This window comes from Phanerochaete carnosa (assembly GCF_000300595.1).
Source record: "Phanerochaete carnosa HHB-10118-sp unplaced genomic scaffold PHACAscaffold_12, whole genome shotgun sequence".
Taxonomy (NCBI): Eukaryota; Fungi; Basidiomycota; class Agaricomycetes; order Polyporales; family Phanerochaetaceae; genus Phanerochaete; species Phanerochaete carnosa.
In genome coordinates this window covers 1,499,755-1,517,811 of record NW_006767639.1, presented here as the reverse complement: position 1 = coordinate 1,517,811, position 18,057 = coordinate 1,499,755, and the positions used below count along the sequence as shown (strand labels likewise).

Here is an 18,057-nt window from a genome sequence, read left to right as displayed (position 1 = left end):
AAGTTAACGGACGTATGAAGCCGCGTACCTTCGCCGGCTCTCCTCGCAGCCTCGACCGTCGTAGTTAGAGCCAAGAGGCTGTTCTGATCCTGATTCGCCTTTCTGAGGGGCTGCCGGAAGATGCCGAGCGCTACGCAAGGCGGAGCTCGGGCAACAAGCGCCCGGAAAGCCTCTCTCTTCGCCGCGGATATCCAGCAGCGTCCGCCATATCAATAGCCAGCCTCTTTCTGGCCGTCTTCAGCAGTACAAGCCCGACACAATGGACGACTACCTTGATATGCTCCTTCCGTTGCCCATCGGCCTGCTTCCTCCGCCGTTCAGTACCTTGCTCTAGACCACGACGGCTGGTGTTTCCTGCACCGATGGCTAACTCTCACTGGCCCCTATGGACGGTCAGCGTTGCTAGGGAAGAGCTTTAAAGGGCGGACTGAAACGAAGCTTTCGTCTGGTAACCGCTTTCGACCCGTTCGTTATCTCGCTCTCGACGCTTTCGGTGCCTGTCGGCCCCTACTCGCTTTCTCTTATTCGCATAATCTATGGACGGCATACAAAAGTCTAAATTCTGGTTCGCTGACGGCAACATCGTCATCATAGCTGGTCCCGTAGCGTTCAAGGTCCACCGCGGGCAGCTCGAACGGCACTCTGAAATCTTCCACGATCTCTTCTCTATCCCCCAGCCGGCAGAGCAGGAGCTCATAGATGGATGTCCTTGTGTCGAGTTGCATGATCCACCTCAGGACGTGCTATATCTTCTGATGGCGCTGTACGACGGACTGTGAGTGTATCTTTCTGCTAGTCTTGCTCCAACTCTCACATTCACCAGTTACTTCGACAAATCGTCTGTGGGAAACTTCCCTATTATCGCTGCGGTGCTCCGCCTCTCCACGAAATACGTCATTGAACATCTCCGGCAGCGATGTCTCGTCCATCTGGGTGCCGATTGGCCTTCGACCCTGGAAGGATGGGACGCCCGCGAGAATGCTGCCATTGACAAGCACGGGACATACTCTCCCCGCGACACCTGTGCGCACCCTACCCTGGTCATCCAGCTCGCTACCGCGCTCGATCTCCGCCACTTGCTGCTTGCCGCCTACTACGACCTCTCGCGCTACGGCCCACGGCGCATCATCTCGGGCGCCCCCGTCCCCTCGCCCTCGCCCGTTCCGAGCAAGGACGAACGCGCGGTGGTATACCTCGAGCGGCACGAGCTGCAGATGGTCCTTCTGGGGCGCGAGGCGGGGCAGCGCTTCCTGTCGGCGTTCATCGAGACCGAGCTGACGAACCGGCCGGTCGCGGCGCAGTGCACGAACCGGCACCACGACGCGGGGCGCGTGTGCCGCGAGTCGACATACTACGTGATGCTCAACGTGCTGCGCGCCGTCGGCGGCGTCACGCACGGGCGCGACGCAGATGTACTCTTCACGCTCACCCAGACGGTCGACATGCTCTCCCGCACGGACTTCACCGACGGCGTCCGCCGGTGCGGGCTCAAGATCTGCGCGGCGTGCAAGGAGGACCTCGCGGCGTGCGTCGCCAAGGCGCGCCAGCATGTGTGGCACCTCATCCCGCAGTGGTTTGGACTCGAAGCGGGCCCCGTCAGCCCTGGTTTGGCTGGTGGTCTGGACACGTTGGATTAAACTCGTGCTTTGCGCGCGCATATATATTCTACCATACCTACAGTATAATACGTAGTCTCTCCTCGATTGTTTAATTACCCCCTTTAATGCCTAATATCACTTCGTCTTCCTATTCGCAAGTACTCGAACGTGCCTGCGAACGCTGTGCGAACTCTGTGTCCGCGAACTCTGGGCGTGCTTCTTTCCCACGATCTCGCGTGCCTCATGGCCATCGTTTCGCATGCACGGGCCTCCCGCACCCACTGCCCCCGCCTCACGACTACGACGACGACGACGGGCCTGACCGCGCCTTGGGAGGCCCCACGACGACGAGCTGCTCTCGCCTTTTCTCCTAGCGACCCATAATGTCGGCGCTGTTCCACTCGCCCCTCGCGCTCCGGCTCGGCTTCGCTTTCACCGCGTTCACCACCGTCTGCCTGCTGTACACGACGCTCCGCGCAACCTACGGCGGGGCGTTCTACCCGGCCCCACGGTGCGTGGCGCATCCTCTACCCTGTATCGTTTGAACCTCTTTTGAGACAAGCGGCTTGGCGGGCGGCAGCAGCGGCGCGACCGTGCATGTCGTCATGTTCCAGTACGCACCCGACGTGTCCGCCGCGACGCGGCAGCACGTCGCGGCCGCGTTCCTCGCGCTCCAGGACGCGTGCCGCCTCCCTGGCTCCGGTGCGCGGTACATCCAGTCCATCGACGGCGGGCTCAACACCTCGCCCGAGGGACACACGAAGGGCATGGAGGTGCGCACGCCGGTCCGCCGTTTCTCTCTCGCTTTCACTGACGATGTTCCCCATCCCCCTCTCCCTCCCCCCTCTCTCCCCCTACCTGCCGACATGTATGCGTGTGTATATGCGCGCAACGCAACACAGCACGCGTACGTGCTCACCTTCCGCTCCGCGCACGAGCGCGACTACTACCTCGACGCCGACCCCGCGCACCAGGCCTTCAAGGCGTCCATCGCCGACAAGGTCTCCGACGCCGTCGTGTTCGACTTTGAGAGCGGCGACTTTGCGCGCCGCGCCCGAGCGCGCAGGCGGCGGCCGAGCGACGAGCTGCACGTGCGCACGGTCTGACGGCGGGCAGGGGAAAGAGGCGGGGCGGATGGTGTAAAAACCGTTTTTAAAATTATTTTATTTGGGGGTGTGCTGTATCTCACTGGGTTTGAGACCGACGTGCCTGGTGCGCGGGATGCTTGAGGGCGTGCAAGTATACGGTCTGCGTTCGAGCCACCGCCGAGTCTCCACGAGAACCGCGCCTCTCGCGCAGATATGCTCCCGTGTTGGGCCTCTTCGGTAGCGACCGGTCAACTGCGCTAATCTGGTATTTTCGTTTGTCTCTGCAACAGAAGTAGTTGCTTTCTCGCTGAGTATAAGGCGGTGATCTTAAGCTTAGTATGATCTTTGGGTCACAGACACTGCGTCGCATGCAAGATCGGCCCGCCTTCAGCTCAACGACACCCTGCCAACCGTGTTTTCCACCAGAGTCAATATCGTTGCTCAGAGAATAGATGCACGCGTGCAGATGTCTCGTATATGGCGCATGTCAACATGCCTTGGGCAAATCACGGTTTGGGGTTTCCGCCGAATTAAATTGAGTAGTCGATGCACCAAGATGGGGATGTACAAAACTTGCACGATAATCAGAGCAATAATCACAGACGTGTGAAGAAAACGAAAGCCGTCCAACGAGAGGGAGGATGGCAATGATACGGTGTCAGGCAGCGGCGACTGCGCGCGCGCGCGATATCGGTTGTGAGGGTATGCGGGTAGGGTTTATGATTTCCAGATGAGGATCGCGAGCTGGCCGATGTAGAAGTAGATGAAGTGCTTCGTCTCTGCGGGTACAAGTCCGCCAGTCAGCAAAAGTAGAAGCGGAGTGGCGTGTACACAGCGGCGATACGACGTGTGGGACGCGTCGGCGCCAACGCCAGGCAACAAGGGTGCACGCCGTGCAGACAAAGCGGAACGCACCATGTGTGACGTAGCTGCCAAAGTTCTTGCCGACGACAACGTGCCAGGTTGGGCCGTGGCGTCGGTCGAACTCCTTTTTGATCTGGGCGGCGATGTCCTTTTCGATGTTGTACTTTTCGAGCGCGACGGACGCGACGTCGACGGCCTCCTGCTGCATCTCCTCGCTCATGTCGACGTTCTTGATGACGGCCTTGGGGCCGGCGCCGTTGATGACGGATGGCTCGGACGAGGTCGGGGCGTCGAGTTTCTCGGACATGGTGAGCGAGTCGCGTGTGAGATTAAAGCTGGTGGCGGGATGTGAGCGTGCAGTGTTCTGGTGTGAATTGGTAAGGAGAACGAGAGGAAGCGTACAGAGGTATATAAGAGACCGTATGCCGCCTTCAGGACGAAACGAGGGAAAGGTATGTCCGGTGAGGTGAGGTCCAATTATGAGCAGCAACCGCGAGGAAACACAGCAAAATGTCTGACACGTGGCTTCAATTCCCGTCGCTCGATTCGGCAGGTCCTGTGTCTCCTCTCGTCCTCGTGCTCGAAAGTGTGCGGCATGCGCCACGCGGTGTGGGGTGGGACATGCACACTGCGTGCCGCAGCGGGCATCCTTCCAGACGAGAGTCAGCGCAACGGCGTTGCCGCAGTGCTCCGCGTCCAGGGTCGGGGCGGCACGTTACTCGACATGTCCTCCAGTCCGAAGACGACGACGTTCTCGTGCACATTTACCTTCGCTTCTTGTGCACAGGCCGGTGCTCGTCTGACTGGTAACACATGATAGCTTCCCAGGAGTCACATTTACCTTTTACCTCAGAACTTCTTCGCGCTGCCATGCCAGCGTCTGCGGATTCACCCTCCCAACGTTGATCAAGCGCGATAGGTCTGTGCGACTGCATGGCGTGCAACATGAGGCGGACGGGTGATGTAACATCGTATGCGATGATCGTATGCGATGATCAAGACCACCTGTGTCGTGTATGCAGACGTTATGTGGCTCCTATTCTTCTGCAGAGGTCATGCAGACAGGGCCTTCACCGTGCAACCAGACCTATTGATGTACAAGCAGCTTACAGCCCGTCTCGGCGCAGTGAGTGGTCATATATGAACGAGATCTTCCCTGCCATCTGTTGCAGTAACAGCAGATGCTCGCTGTCTGCAAGATGCTAACCAGCCGTCTTTCGAGCCTGGGTCGGCTTATTGAGCAGGCCAAGATCCTTAAGCTATAAGTAACTGATAAGCGTTATCACAGGCGTCTATCAAGCCATATTGTTACGTGCTGTAACCAACCCCGATTAGTCTCGGTTCCAGACTCTCAGCTCGCTATTGGGGGCTTTCGGAGTTTAAAAATTCCTATGCACATTACAAATGGTTTGTTACCACTGTACCCTCCCGCTTGTGCTTTGAATCTTCTGAACGAGATCAGTACAACCAAGCTCCCGTGGTCAATCGCGTCGGAGGTTCTTGTCGGGCTACTGCCACAGTCACGGATATAAAATACAATTGAAACACGGGTTCTCTACTGATACAACAGTGTCCATGATTGATGCAGGAAACTCTAACGGTACAATGACAGTCCGCAATCACAATGTAAATAAGGGGCACAAGTCTTCAAAGTATCATATCTTCCAAGCTGTAGCCGACCTCCACATGCAGCACGCCCTTCTGATGCAACACAGGCATCTGTCTCCGCAAGTACTCTTCGTCTTCTGGTTCCAGCGCCCACTCGCTGTCGTGTGCGGTGCCGATCCTCAGTAAGCGCAGGTTGTCAAAGTGCGACAGGGTGCGTTGCAGCCAGTCCCAGTCGAGGTCGAGGCTCTCGAGCGAGAGCTGGTCCTCCCACATGTCGGTGAACAGACGTATCGTGAGCTCCTGCGTCGCCGGAGGGAGCTGCTTGAGCGCGAGGAAGAGGCACTCCCACGCGTCCACGATGTGCGACGGCTCGTACATGCCGTGCTCCGCCATGTACAGCTCTTCGGCAGGGACGACGAACTCGGCCGAGCGCAGGCCCGTGCACTCCTGGAGGCCGTCGCCAAGGATGCCCGCCACCAACTCTGCACCTACGCCAACAAAAACAAAAAACAATCAGCCACGATCAAACAGCCTCACCCGAGCGAGAAAAAAAAACTTACAAGGCGAGATAATCACCTCGTCCGCGTCCTCGTCGTAGTACTCGAGGCGGAAGCAGTGCGCGAGGTCGACCACGACCCGCTGGAGCGCCACGCCCGCCCCGCGCGCGAGTTCCGCGAGCGCCGCCGCGTCGTCGCCCTCCGTGACCTCCGCCTCAAGTGCACGCAGCGTGCCCGGCGCGCAAAGCACGTGTAAATACTGCGCGGCGCCCGGCGCGTTCTCGAGGCGGAGCGCGCCGACGCGGGTGCGTGCCGCACAGGGCGGTGGTGAAGGCGGAGACGTCCACGCGTGCGCCGGGACGCCCGCGAGGTGCAGGAAGCCGACGTCCGCGAAGAGCGCGAGCACGCGCAGCAACAGGTCGTGTGCCGTGATGTCGTCCGCGCACGCGCTGCCGACGTCCATGAGTGTCAGTGTCTGGATGATGCGCGGTGTGTGTGGCGGCAGCGGCAGGTCTGGCGACGGGGACAGAGGTGGCGCGTGCAGCGAGAGGTGGTGCAGCTGTAGCTCGCGCAGGCACGGAAGTAGCGCGAGGATGTCGGCGAGGAGGAGGGGCGAGAGCGTGGGCCGCTGCGCACGCGGGGTGTCGACGTCCATAGGCCCGTCGACGGCCTCTTCGGCCTCTTCTGTCTCGTCGGCGTCGTAGGCGGGGCCCTGCAGCACGAGCTTGCGCACGTAGGGCCGCAGATGCGGCGTGTTCTCGAGGTGTGCGCGCAGGCCGTCAAAGTCGGTTTCGACGCGGACCTGGCCGAACTTGTGCACGCGGCAGCGCGGAAGCCAGGTGCGCGCGACGAGGGATGCCGCGGAGAGCGCCGCCTTGTCGTTCCACAGCTGGTCGATGACCATGTCAGTGAGCTCTGCGGGCAGCCGGGGGAGCGTGTTCTTCAGCAATGTCATTGTGCCTAATTACTCGTCACGAAGGCGATCTGCGGGGTGGCGATACTGGTAGTTGGAGAGCACAGCTTGGTGGGGGAGTCGATGGACTTCTTACCTTGCCATCTCCACTGCCAATTTATACTGCGTCCAGTGGCACAGTAACAATTGCGAGGGAACAACGGCCCCTTCCGACAATTGTCACTCCCTGGGCCGCTCTGCACCGAACTGAGTCCGGAGACAATTGCCTTTTGGCGCCTACCCTGAACAAAGTTTGCCCGGCCAAGGGCGCCAGGGTCAGAACGCACCGGTGAGGCGTCGTCATCGGGACAGAGCCATTGCAAAGGGCCACATGCTATGCAACGGCGTGGCGAACGTCCCATTGACAGCTGCAACAATCGGCAGTCGAGCCACGGTTGTTGCGGGGCGGGAGTCTCATGGGGCGGTCGACATGGTGAGGGTCGAGCTCATGCGAGGCTGTATGTCGGAGCACGCGGTCGCGCGGACAGAGCGATATTAAGGCCGTGCACATCGAAGAGCGGGAGACACAGTGACGATCGTAGCGACACGGAGCAGCTTGTGATTTCGAGACATGGAACAGAGCGTACCGCCTGCGTGCTTAATTGCATCATCAATTCCTCGAGATTCCTCGGCGGCCGTCGCTGATGCTGTGCTCGACTTGACAGTGATGATCTGGAAAAAGGAGAAAAGATCGACCCGCCTGGGCATGCCGCTGCAACAGACGTCACAAAGTGCTCACCTGCTACATGTCATCCATCCCGCACTCGTCAGTTCTCCTCCGCAAGGCTTGCCTGGAAGATTTCGCATGCACAGCCGGGAGCACGCATGAATAGGACTCATGTGAGACGTATAGCATAATCCCGGCAAACTCGGTCTATCCGGGGAAAGCGGCGACTGATACAACTGGGCAGATTTACATTGTTGTAAAACAGAGGAAGACAAACCATCAAGACCATCTATACGCATGAGAAAAACCGAAGCGTTGTGAACCTACTAGGAAGATACGACTAATAATGCAGCGACAACACGGATGATCCAACAGGGAAGGACAAAAGTGACCAGAAGGTGGGTGGCGATGGGTGGCGGGGGGACAAAAGTGCACAACGGAGGTCGAGAAGAGACATCTAATAGGGCGCTTCACGCCTCGACGAAAACCGCAAGGCCCGCCGCGCGTACCTTGTCGGGCACCTCGCGGTACAGTGTTGCGAGCAGACCGAGGAGCTCCCCGCGTATCTCGTCGCCAATCTGGTCCGGCGCGTTCGGGTCGAGGACGCACGCAAACAGCGAGAGGAGCTTGTCCAGGTACGGCTGCAGCACCTGCGGCTGCGTCTTGAACAGCGCGAAGATTGTCCGGAACAGCGGCCGGTTCTCGAGCTGGTCTTGCGTGAGCGGCACCGCCCCGAAGAGCACCGGCAGCACTCGGTCGAGTGGCACCGCCGCCACGCTCTTGTAGATCATCCGCGAGACTGCGCCGACGGCGTTGTCGCGCGCGTTCACTTGCGCAGGCGGCGCATCTGCAGGAACGCTGAACAACGGCTGGAAGGCGGACAGGAGGTGGAGGTATTGCGGCGAGAGGTCCATCTGCGAGTGCTCGACGAGCAAGCCCGCCGCGAACGCAGCATTCGTCTGTACCTCGGCGTCAGGATCTGAGAGCGCGCGATAGAAGAGCTCGAGCAGCGTCTCGGTGTGTGGGGTGACCGCCTCTTTCATGCCTGCGATGATCTCGGACAAGGCACCAATGGCGGATGACCTGTCGCTGAGCGACCGTGTCTTTTTCTGTAGGTACGAAGAAAGTTAGCCCGACGCCACAGCATACGCTAGCAGGGATGACACACGTAGTATTTTGAGATGAGACTGAAGAAGGTCCCGAACGCCTGCGCAAAGTCGGCGCCAAGGACATTTGCCAGTGCAGCGACTAGGTCTCCAGCGGCCGAGACGAGGATCGAGTCGTACTCGGCGGTGTCTTCCGGCGCTTCCTCGTCCTCGTCTTGATCAGGGTCCTGCTGGCACATAGCTTTGCCATCAAGGACCTGGACGGCGATATTGGCAATGCGCTCGAGGCGACCCTCGAGGATGCCGGGGCCAACCTTGTTGATGGTCTCAGCCAGACCCATGCACAGGCTCGCGACAACTTTCCTAGAGAAGGGTAGACATGTCAACAACGATTCAAGACAAGTGTATGAGAGGGTGAAATAATCAGTTAAAGATTCGCGTTAGTCTCATGCACCCATTGGATGTCGAAGTGAGCTGAGTTTACGAAATTTCTCATCAAAGGACGCAGTAGCGCCGGCGGAGTAAATGCGGATAATTGGCACTCACTTGTTATCCTCGGCCTCGTACATCTCGAACATTGGCGGCAGGACGTGCTCGATAAGGTCCTTAACTTGCTGATCGAGCGGAACAGGAACAGCCTGCCCGGGCTGCCACTCGGGCGGGTTGCTAATCTCATAGAACGAGCGGATGATCTCGAGCAAGGACTCCGTCGCCGCCTTGCGAATGCCGTCATAATAGTGCTGCAGCTGAGCGGCGAGCTCGATCGTGCTCTCCTCGACGAACGCCAGGTACTGCGCGCCCGTCGCCGCAAAGAGCGCACCAATCGTGTCCGCGGCAATTTCCTTCTCGATGCAGATCGTGCTGTTCACGTCGAGCAGCCTGTCGATGTCGACGTCTATGTCCTCGCCGTCAAAGTTTTCGACCGAGATCGCCGTCGCCGCCGTGCTGCCCGACGCGAAGCTCGCCGCTGCGTCCGAGGGGACGATCTCCTCGTCTCCGTGCTCGGCCTGCTTCAGGGACGCAAAGAGCGCCGGGACTACCTGGGGAAGGTACGGCGCGAACTCCTCCTCGAACACGCGCGCCATGACGCCGAAGAAGAGGAACGAGCACTCCTTGAGGCGCGCGCTGCCGAGCTCGATGCCCGCGAATGCTTGCTGCATCATGCTCGCAAAATAGGGGCCGAACTCTTCTTTGCCGACGGCATCGGCAAAGGTGCCAATCGCGTCCATGGTGATGCCACGCAGTTCCTGCTCCTCGCCTTCGCCCGTGAGCACGAGGAAGTGCTGGAAGCGGTTCATGGTCTGCGCAAAGTACGGCAGAAACTTTTCCTTGGACGCGTGTGCCGCGCTGCCAATGGCACCGACAATGACAGACTTGACAGGGATAGGTGCGGTCTCGAGCAATCCTGCGAGACGCTCCATAATGAGGGCAAGGTACTGATCTATGGACTCGGCCAAGATTTCCAGGACGGCATCGAGAGCCGCGCAGGCAGTGCGCTGGGTGGCAGGATCGTTGACAAGCTCCATGATCGTCTGCAAATATCGGTCAGAGATGTCGCATGAGCACAGGCATATCCGCTACTTACAGGAACGAGAATAGCGTGCTTTTGAGCACAGTCCTCCTCGAGCCACTCGCACAAGCAGGTCACTGCAACGCACGATGCCTTGCGGACGCTGGCATCGGAGTCGCGGAGACCGGTCTCAATCAGTGGCCAGACCTGGCTCATCAGCGGCGTCATATACTCGCTGCAGCCCTCGACAGCGACCCCGAGCGCAAGCATGGCACCGCGGCGGCTTGCTGGATCGCTAGACGCGAAGTAGTTGCGGATGAGGAGGCTGAGAGGGGGGAAGACCTGGCTCGGCGGCAGGCTGGTGGCAAGACCATCAATGATGCGCAGAGCCGAGCGTGAGGTCGCGTCCTCATCGATATCTTCGGGCTCATCTTCGCAGGCGATGGGAAGAAGACCCTCGAGGACGGCACCGGCGAGGTTGTGGCTCTGGACCTTGGACTTCTTGTACTGAACAGTCCAGTTGAGAGCGTTGAGGGAGAGAATACGGAGCTCGCTGTCGTAATTGCGGTTGCCTCCACAAGTGAGCAGAAACTGGGCAAGCTGAGGTATGTGTTGACCAAGAAGGGGAATCTCCTGCAAGGTGATATTCACGTGAAAACATCGTCCAAGCCCATTGGCAGAATACGCACAAGGATGAGGAGGGTTTCAAGTACATCAAAGAGCTGACGAGCACCTTGCTCGTTGCTCGCCTCTACGCACTGGCCGATAACATTAATCATGGAAGGAAGAAGACGCTGGAAGGATTTCTGAAAAGATGACGTGAGTCATCAGCGGGTAGAAGATACGCGCACGACTCACGATATCATCTTTATCGTCTGCATCGATGTACTGAGCAACAACACCTAGCGACCGCACGGCGGTAATTCTGACCTCAAGGCTCTCTGGGTCGGCAATGAGCTGCTCGAAAAGACGGAAGAGGCTCTGCATGTGCGATTCAAAGCCTTCAACGATGTTCTCAAGGACAGTGAAGAGGATATATGACCCGACTTCGCGATACGCAACATTTGTCGAGGTGCAGGTTTGTTCGAGGAAGGGCATGAGCTCAGTCCACTGGCCGAGTGGGATCTCGATACTCGCGATAGCGGCAACAACGCGTGCTGATGAGTGACGCACAAGCTTGCTAGTGAGAGGACATGCGAGGTCAACGTTACGAGGTGAGATGAGATGAGTGTATACGCACTTGGGCTCATTGAGGATGAGCTCCGGCATCTTCTGCTTAATCTGTTCACGCTCTGGAGCATTGACCTGCAACCACATATCGCCGCTATTCTGTGATATCCGCTTGCGCAGCTCGACAGCCGCGAGTTGGCGAACCTGACATGGGAACATGAGATTGAGGCAAGTGGTACAGAACGAAAGCCACTGACCGACTGCTCGGGCGAGCTCGCGATGATGGTCGCGAGAGCCGGGATGCATGTTGGGTTCTTGTAGAATTCTTTGTTGAGCTGTGAGGTCGCCTGAGCTCAAAGATGTAAGTAAAATTTTAGCGCATACACGAGGATCGATGTGCGTACAGCTTTGAGCTGAATCGTGTCGGGAGAAGTGGACTGAACCAGCAGGGTGTGGAGAGCCTGGACGAAATTTTGCTGCAAGATCGTTAAGACAATATTCTACTTGCGAAAACATATCAGATCGTACGTACGTCCATGGCTGGGGGTCGTGAAGTCGTGAAAGAAAAGTAGGCGAAAGGGAAAAGGAAAGAGCAGAGGTCGAATTTGAAGGCCGGCGCTTGCAAAATTTTGGGCTGGGTCGCATTCACGTGAGCAATGAATGGGTCGCGGCTGGGCGGCGTGAGAATCCCGCCCATTCCCTAAAGAAGGAAACCCCGAGCGCCATGCCACGAAAGGCCTCTGCAGTCCACCACCTCGCTGCTCGCCATAGACGTCTCATTTCGCGTCTGCTTGATCTCATTCAACGGTGTGCTGAAGTATAGATGGCACTTCCTGGCTTCAGGCTGGCCAGAGGCCTCCGTTTAGTACAACCACTGCGTTCCGCGACGTTCCGCGCACCAGCTCGGAGCGCTTCGACCTCGACAGTCCGTCCGGCAAATCCTGTGCGGACAAGCCTGTATGCTACTGTTCTACTTGTGTCTACCGGTCTTTTTGCAGTTTATTACTTTGACTCTCGATCGGCGATACATCGTTATGTCTCCACCCCGCTGCTTAGGCAACTGTTCGACGCCGAGACCGGCCATAAGATTGCAGTGAAGGTTCTCAGGAGTGGGCTGGCACCGAAGGATACTCAGCAGGACGATGAGGCGCTGAAGTTCGAGGTACGTGGCTGTATTGTCGCGCGCATCCTGTCGACTGAAAACGTTATTCGAGCGTAGCTCTGGGGCAGGCAATTGTCGAATCCTGTGGGTTTGGCTGCTGGTTTCGATAAGAACGGAGAAGCTGTAGACGGTATGCACGTTTTGAGCTCTTCTCCAACACCCTCTAAACCTCCACAGGTCTGTTCAACCTCGGATTCAGCTGGGTTGAGATTGGAAGCGTCACACCCAAGCCCCAGGTGAGCCCGACTCCGTCTGCGGTGCCCCAGACCCAGCACACGCCCGGCTGACACGGTTCACTGACTGCAGCATGCCCCACCCATCTAGCCCGGTAATCCGCAGCCCCGCGTGTTCCACCTCCCGGCCGACCTCGCGCTCATCAACCGCTACGGCTTCCCCTCGGACGGACACACAATGGTGCTCAACCGCCTGCAGGACCGTCTCCCGCTGTTCCACGAGTACGACGGAGACGTGCCGGCATCGCTTCGTCACGGCGCGCTGCTTGCCGTGAACCTCGGCAAGAACAAGTCTTCACCGCCAGATTCGATCAAGGACTTCGTTACTGGCGTGCACGCGTTCGCGCCGTACGCGGACGTGCTTGTCGTCAACGTGTCAAGTCCAAATACTCCCGGTCTGAGGTCGGTACCGAAATCCTTGTCGTCGGGCCGCTTTTTTGACGCCGGGTTGTAGGGGCATGCAAAGCCGAACTCTGCTACAGGAGCTGCTGGCAGGAGTCGCGCAGGCTCGCGACGAAGTGGCGACATCGTACACACCGACACGGAAGCCCAAGATCTTGCTGAAAATCGCTCCTGATCTCACGACCGAGGAGGTTGCCGATATCGCAGCTGCGGTGCGCAAGAGCGGCGTCGACGGCGTCATCGTGAGCAACACCACAGTGCAGCGACCGTCCTCGCTACACGATGGCGAGTCCTATTCCTGCACGTGGTGCAAGTGCAAATGCTGACACGGTGACTCCTTGCAGCGAACCGCGTTGAGACCGGTGGACTGTCCGGGCTGCCGCTGAAACCGTACACACTCGCGACGCTTTGCGCGCTGCGACCACTGCTGCCTGCATCGGTGCCTATCTTTGGGTGTGGCGGGATCAACACAGGCGCGGACGCCCTCGAGTACGCACGCGAGGGCTGCACGGCAGTGCAGCTGTACACGGGCTTCGGGTACGACGGCGTCGGTGCGCCGCGGCGCATCAAGGACGAGCTCGCGGCGCTCCTGAAAGCTGAAGGCACGACGTGGTCCGCGGTCGTTCGCAAGGCCGTTGAGGAGAAAAGCTGGAAGGAGCCGCCGCTGCCGGAACCTGTTCGTCCGGAGGAAGTTACGGTGCAGCAGCTCGTCGCAGAAGCGGAGGAGCTGAAGAAGCTCTTGGATGAGTTTGCGAATGAGGAGAAGAGGGGCCCAGGTAGCGAGGAAATGTCGTTGATGACTAGTGCATGAGTAAAACATCTCGATGAAAGCTGGATATTTTAAATGTTAGTCTTTCGGGAGCGCAACACAAACTCGTGCGCCGTCCTGTTATTCTTTGCAGCATTTCTGCTTCCGCTCATTCATTCATGTCGACGGTGCAAAGGCCACGTCCAATATTCAAATGTTTAACGTTCAACATCTTAACTTTCCGGATCTCCAGCGTCCAACCAGTGCTCGTTGTTTGCGCGGCGGCCAGGCGGCGCATCATTTCCACTTATGCCCTGTTCAATAACACCCGAGTTTCCAAACTCGCGCGGGTTGATGCAGTTGATGAGTGAAACGGTCTACGAGGCGTCTAGCGCGTCTCGCCGAGTTGCCGTGAATCATGACGACCCCGCATACACGACATGCACCAACAATGTCCTGGGCGTGTAAGATACGTCCCGAGTCGCCAACGGCCATATCTAAAGCGACCCAACATACATTACATGCACCGTCTGTGCCTCTCGGCATTAGGTCTGCAATACTAAGTTGCTTATAAGTTCAAGTCCGGGCCCGACAACTGCCACATCTGCGCCTGTCGACTCTGTCTTCTTGACCACTATATTCCCCGCCGCGAACAGAACTCCCTACATTAAAAATGCTTGCGGCAATGCAAGCAAGGCCACACGAACACATGTGCTGGCCCTCAGGAGCTTTCACTGCTTGCCTTTACTAGTAAAGGCAAGCAGTGAAAGCTTTGAATCCGGCACTTTATGCTTCCTCGGTTGCTCAGCACGAGCCAGAAGGACAACTTTAGCTCTCGCTATGACCAGTGTCGATAGGATACAGCAGTGGCTTATCCACAGACGATGGTTGTCTTATTGCATAAGCGTAATTGTGACATGTGCGGGTGACGGCGCGGTGAATGGGCCGACAGTGCCGGAAGTCGCGCGGGTTCAGAAACTCGGCGAGTTTCAAAACTCAGGTGTTTGGCAGCGGTAGGCGCTTAATAGCAATCAACGCCCACATGGCTTAATGTAGATCTGACGTCCACTTGTGAGACAAATGCAAGACAAGTATAATATAATGCCTGGCCCAGCTGCCGCCCAGAATCGTCGCAAGTCGCCGCATCTTGTCCTCCAACCATCAACTACCCGCCATGTCCAGCTCAGCTGCAGTTTCTACGTCTGGCTCGCAGCATCCGCCGTGCGTGCGCTCTTTCTATATCATGCATAATAGCTGACTCCGGGGCGCAACAGAGGCACAATCGTGCACCTCATCACTTTGAAGTACGCGCCTCATGTGTCTGAAGAGGCGAAGCAGGACACTGCGGCGGACTTTCTGGCACTCAAAGACAAATGCCGCCTGCCTGACGGTACGACATACATTCAGTCCTTCGATGGAGGGCCGAACAATTCGCCCATAGGGCTCGAAAAGGGCATGGAGGTACGTTGTCCTACTCGCCCTGCATATCTGTCGCTCACAGCACCGCAGTATGCGTTCGTGCTCACGTTCAAGTCTGGCGAGGCGCGCGACTATTACGAGGCCGAGGATCCTGCGCACCAGGCGTTCAAGGCGGTGATCCTGCCTAACATTTCCGACATATCTGTATTCGACTTTGAGACCGGAGCCTTCGCACGACGCACACTGGGGTGAAGAGCTTAGCTGAATGACGCGCCACATATTAGATGTCTAACAAAGCTATGATACTGTTGATGTATCCGGCATGATGAGTTTCTCTGTCTTTAGAGCTGAGGAGCATCGAAGTTGACCAGGCCGGCTATCATTTCTACTCGCTATCTTCTGGTTCATGTCTGTATGTTTTTTTTACCCAAGTAACTATGTCGCGAGAGACGCAGTTAGCCGCTGCCATCTTGCTTATGTTTTATGGTTTTCTATGGCAGCAATGTTGACCGTTGACGAAGGACGTACCGGCTCAGGCCCAGGGGCGAGGCCGTTTGGATAGGATATCACGTGGTTAAGTAACTCCGTGGGAGCTGTGGGTCCACCGTGACGCTTGATCGCCAACATATCGCCGAACTACTCTCATCGACTCCTGAGACAGAAGACATTGTTAGCCAAGTGACGTGCAGGTGTACGCTGTATGGCAGGCGTTTCATTCGCGTCATTAATCTTGCCAATACTCCCTGACTTTATATCTGTATACGCTTCGGCAACGCAAGACTGCCCGGGCCACAAGGCTTGGTGCTTATCAGCCCAACACCGACGATTATACAAACTCTACGATGTCGAATCCTGATCTAAAGGGGTCGAAATCACTTGTTGTCAACACGGATGATGTATCCCCACCGGCACACTCGCGGCTAGAAAGCGGTAGTTCACTGTACAGCAGTACTTCTTTGATCGAAGTCCTACCTGAAGGTATCGATGTCGAAGAGGAAGCTCGACTTTACGAAGAGCTTTGCGACGTAATTACAAGTCTTTACTCCGCCTATCGCGTTCAGAGCTGACTGATGTCAAGTCCCCCATAGAACCCGCCTCCGACTCGGAGCTCTCTGGGTCAAATCCCCGAACTCGTCGGCGCCGTTCTCGGCCAGAGTCCATCATATCACACGAACCTTCCATTTGGCTCTCCGACAATACTGGACCACAGTCGCCAACGCTGACCTTCGCGCGCGACGTGCAAATCACAGGTTGGACGATGGTCGGCGATAAAGTCTCGGGCGGCGCGTACGTCGTTTTTGATTGCGCGATCCACCTCAAGGATGGGACGGTCGTGCACGCGCACAAAAGGTACAGCGCTTTCGCGGAGTTGTACCAGGACCTGAGGGAGTCGCTGCCGCTGCGTATGCGGAACACCGTGCCGAGGCTGCCACCGAAGAGCCCGTTGTCCAAGTTCCGTGCGGCGTTTCTCGACAAGAGGCGACGTGACCTGCAACACTGGCTTGCATCGGTGATTCTCCATCCCGACCTAGGCGGTCGGGAGGTTGTGCGGCTGTGGGTTATGGAGTCGTCGTAGCAGCGCTTGGGTAAGACCCCAGCGCTCAACATTGAACGGTAAATCTTTGTGCTCTGAAGCATCTCCAGAAATTGACTGACTATCTGCAGTACTAGGCTTTTCGCGAGTCCTGTCTACTGGTTTGTCTGTGGGTAGCACTTCATGCTATGTGATTTTTATTTCGCTTTCTGTTCCCGCTGCAATCACCTTGAATTCGCGTTATATTGTTGCACCGCCCGGTGCCCCTCAACTCAGAGCTACTTGACAACATATACCGGACCGGACAACGTATGATCCTCTTTTTACCCGCTATGTTCAGTTGAATATTCGGATATTCTGATCCATAACGGTACTCCTGGTCTTCCCTTTCGTGACAGTCTTTCTCACACGTATCACACTCACCAGCAGTGGCTCCTCTAGCAAGCTATCAAATTTCTTGAAGTGATCATCGAACAAAACTAAGCGTGCGCAACGACAACGCCGTTTGGGACTCGCACCACGTCTTCCCGCTTCCTGTCACACGGTTCCAGCATGGCAGTGACTTATGCACATTAAAGCGGGTCGCGGCAGGGCTACGCGAGGGAGTGGGCGGACTCGGCAGGCGCCGGCACGGTACGTGTGTTTAAAATCCGCCGGTCTAGTATTTCTGTAGGACCCAACGATAGTGCGAACCGTGATAGTGTCTCTCTTTGCGCGTGAAAGCCGTTACGAGCGGTAGAGCTATAGCTGAAGGTGAACGTGGTACATACTAGGTTGTTGCGTGGAAAGACGGAAACATTGTAGATCTCCTGACTAAACAAGCCAGAACACCCCGACAGCTGCCACAGTGCGGCGCCGACGACGCGTAACTGGTCTACATGACCGCTAAGGTAAGTACAGAGAGTAAAAATTGAGAAGATTCTGACCCAGGGCCTCGCCCTCGTTCTACAGAAGTTACTCAAACTGTAGCCCTGCCGAGATGTCAATCCCGCGTCACTCACGCCGCGCTGCCACCTCGTCTCTGGCCCGACTCGCCGTCCGCGATTAACGAGGTCCATTTACTAAGCTGCGCGTGCTCTCATTCAAACCGCACAGCTGTCACGTCATGCGCCCCATACAGTTAGTACCGTTCTTCTCGAGCTCCCTGGAGATTACCACGACGCCGGTTTTCTCTCTCACTCTTCCCCAGAAACGGTGATACGTTGGGGCAAATTGCGAAATTTGACTGATATTCTACGAGTCCAGAAGCATGTTCCAATCCCAATAGCAGCACCGACACACCGCCCGTGACTAGCGGCCCATTGATCTGTGGTAGCTTCCGTTGCTGGTCGCTAACGAAGCTCTGGGGCCGAACACGGGGGTGACTAAGCCTAGGAAAATGCGGTGGGGCCGACGGCTATGTTCGGCTGATGGCGACATTGTTTTTCTTTGAAGTCTGATGGGCCAACTGATGCCTCTAACTAGGATGCTGTGCCGGAGCGGTGCCCCACCCAAACTCG

At 57.3% G+C, this 18,057-nt stretch overlaps 9 protein-coding genes across 9 annotated transcripts; 6 read left to right on the top strand and 3 right to left on the bottom strand.

Annotated features, from left to right (window-relative positions):
* Positions 1-172: 172 nt before the first annotated feature.
* On the top strand, positions 173-1,821 carry PHACADRAFT_188574 (uncharacterized protein). The gene is made up of 2 exons (XM_007401453.1): positions 173-775; positions 824-1,821. Exons 1-2 carry the CDS (start codon positions 537-539, stop codon positions 1,635-1,637), a joined length of 1,053 nt encoding a protein of 350 aa, XP_007401515.1. The 5' UTR covers positions 173-536; the 3' UTR covers positions 1,638-1,821.
* Positions 1,822-1,917: 96 nt separating this feature from the next.
* PHACADRAFT_264944 (uncharacterized protein) lies at positions 1,918-2,801 on the top strand. Its single transcript, XM_007401452.1, has 3 exons — positions 1,918-2,109; positions 2,179-2,371; positions 2,501-2,801. Exons 1-3 carry the CDS (start codon positions 1,982-1,984, stop codon positions 2,702-2,704), a joined length of 525 nt encoding a protein of 174 aa, XP_007401514.1. The 5' UTR covers positions 1,918-1,981; the 3' UTR covers positions 2,705-2,801.
* A 400-nt stretch (positions 2,802-3,201) lies between these two features.
* PHACADRAFT_264942 (uncharacterized protein) lies at positions 3,202-4,012 on the bottom strand. The gene is made up of 3 exons (XM_007401451.1): positions 3,953-4,012; positions 3,602-3,885; positions 3,202-3,465 (listed from the first exon to the last, which is right to left on the bottom strand). The coding sequence occupies exons 2-3, from the start codon at positions 3,855-3,857 to the stop codon at positions 3,404-3,406; spliced, it is 318 nt and encodes a 105-aa protein (XP_007401513.1). The 5' UTR covers positions 3,858-3,885; positions 3,953-4,012; the 3' UTR covers positions 3,202-3,403.
* A 50-nt stretch (positions 4,013-4,062) lies between these two features.
* Positions 4,063-4,711, top strand: PHACADRAFT_264941 (uncharacterized protein). Its single transcript, XM_007401450.1, has one exon. It carries the CDS (start codon positions 4,146-4,148, stop codon positions 4,365-4,367), a length of 222 nt encoding a protein of 73 aa, XP_007401512.1. The 5' UTR covers positions 4,063-4,145; the 3' UTR covers positions 4,368-4,711.
* Positions 4,712-5,069: 358 nt separating this feature from the next.
* On the bottom strand, positions 5,070-6,934 carry PHACADRAFT_264939 (uncharacterized protein). The gene is made up of 3 exons (XM_007401449.1): positions 6,709-6,934; positions 5,719-6,642; positions 5,070-5,646 (listed from the first exon to the last, which is right to left on the bottom strand). Exons 2-3 carry the CDS (start codon positions 6,608-6,610, stop codon positions 5,198-5,200), a joined length of 1,341 nt encoding a protein of 446 aa, XP_007401511.1. The 5' UTR covers positions 6,611-6,642; positions 6,709-6,934; the 3' UTR covers positions 5,070-5,197.
* A 421-nt stretch (positions 6,935-7,355) lies between these two features.
* PHACADRAFT_178877 (uncharacterized protein) lies at positions 7,356-11,598 on the bottom strand (the record flags this gene model as incomplete). The annotated part of the gene is made up of 10 exons (XM_007401448.1): positions 7,356-8,383; positions 8,443-8,743; positions 8,927-9,912; positions 9,966-10,523; positions 10,580-10,696; positions 10,749-11,070; positions 11,131-11,264; positions 11,318-11,407; positions 11,465-11,536; positions 11,593-11,598. The coding sequence occupies 10 exons, from the start codon at positions 11,596-11,598 to the stop codon at positions 7,745-7,747; spliced, it is 3,225 nt and encodes a 1,074-aa protein (XP_007401510.1). The 3' UTR covers positions 7,356-7,744.
* A 204-nt stretch (positions 11,599-11,802) lies between these two features.
* On the top strand, positions 11,803-13,821 carry PHACADRAFT_264935 (uncharacterized protein). The gene is made up of 6 exons (XM_007401447.1): positions 11,803-12,222; positions 12,280-12,352; positions 12,400-12,458; positions 12,547-12,857; positions 12,910-13,142; positions 13,202-13,821. The coding sequence occupies exons 1-6, from the start codon at positions 11,884-11,886 to the stop codon at positions 13,666-13,668; spliced, it is 1,482 nt and encodes a 493-aa protein (XP_007401509.1). The 5' UTR covers positions 11,803-11,883; the 3' UTR covers positions 13,669-13,821.
* Positions 13,822-14,649: 828 nt separating this feature from the next.
* Positions 14,650-15,446, top strand: PHACADRAFT_214023 (uncharacterized protein). The gene is made up of 3 exons (XM_007401446.1): positions 14,650-14,826; positions 14,880-15,066; positions 15,115-15,446. Exons 1-3 carry the CDS (start codon positions 14,780-14,782, stop codon positions 15,274-15,276), a joined length of 396 nt encoding a protein of 131 aa, XP_007401508.1. The 5' UTR covers positions 14,650-14,779; the 3' UTR covers positions 15,277-15,446.
* Positions 15,447-15,693: 247 nt separating this feature from the next.
* Positions 15,694-16,764, top strand: PHACADRAFT_264933 (uncharacterized protein). Its single transcript, XM_007401445.1, has 4 exons — positions 15,694-15,722; positions 15,804-16,049; positions 16,103-16,638; positions 16,690-16,764. Exons 2-3 carry the CDS (start codon positions 15,867-15,869, stop codon positions 16,598-16,600), a joined length of 681 nt encoding a protein of 226 aa, XP_007401507.1. The 5' UTR covers positions 15,694-15,722; positions 15,804-15,866; the 3' UTR covers positions 16,601-16,638; positions 16,690-16,764.
* The last annotated feature ends 1,293 nt before the right edge of the window (positions 16,765-18,057 follow it).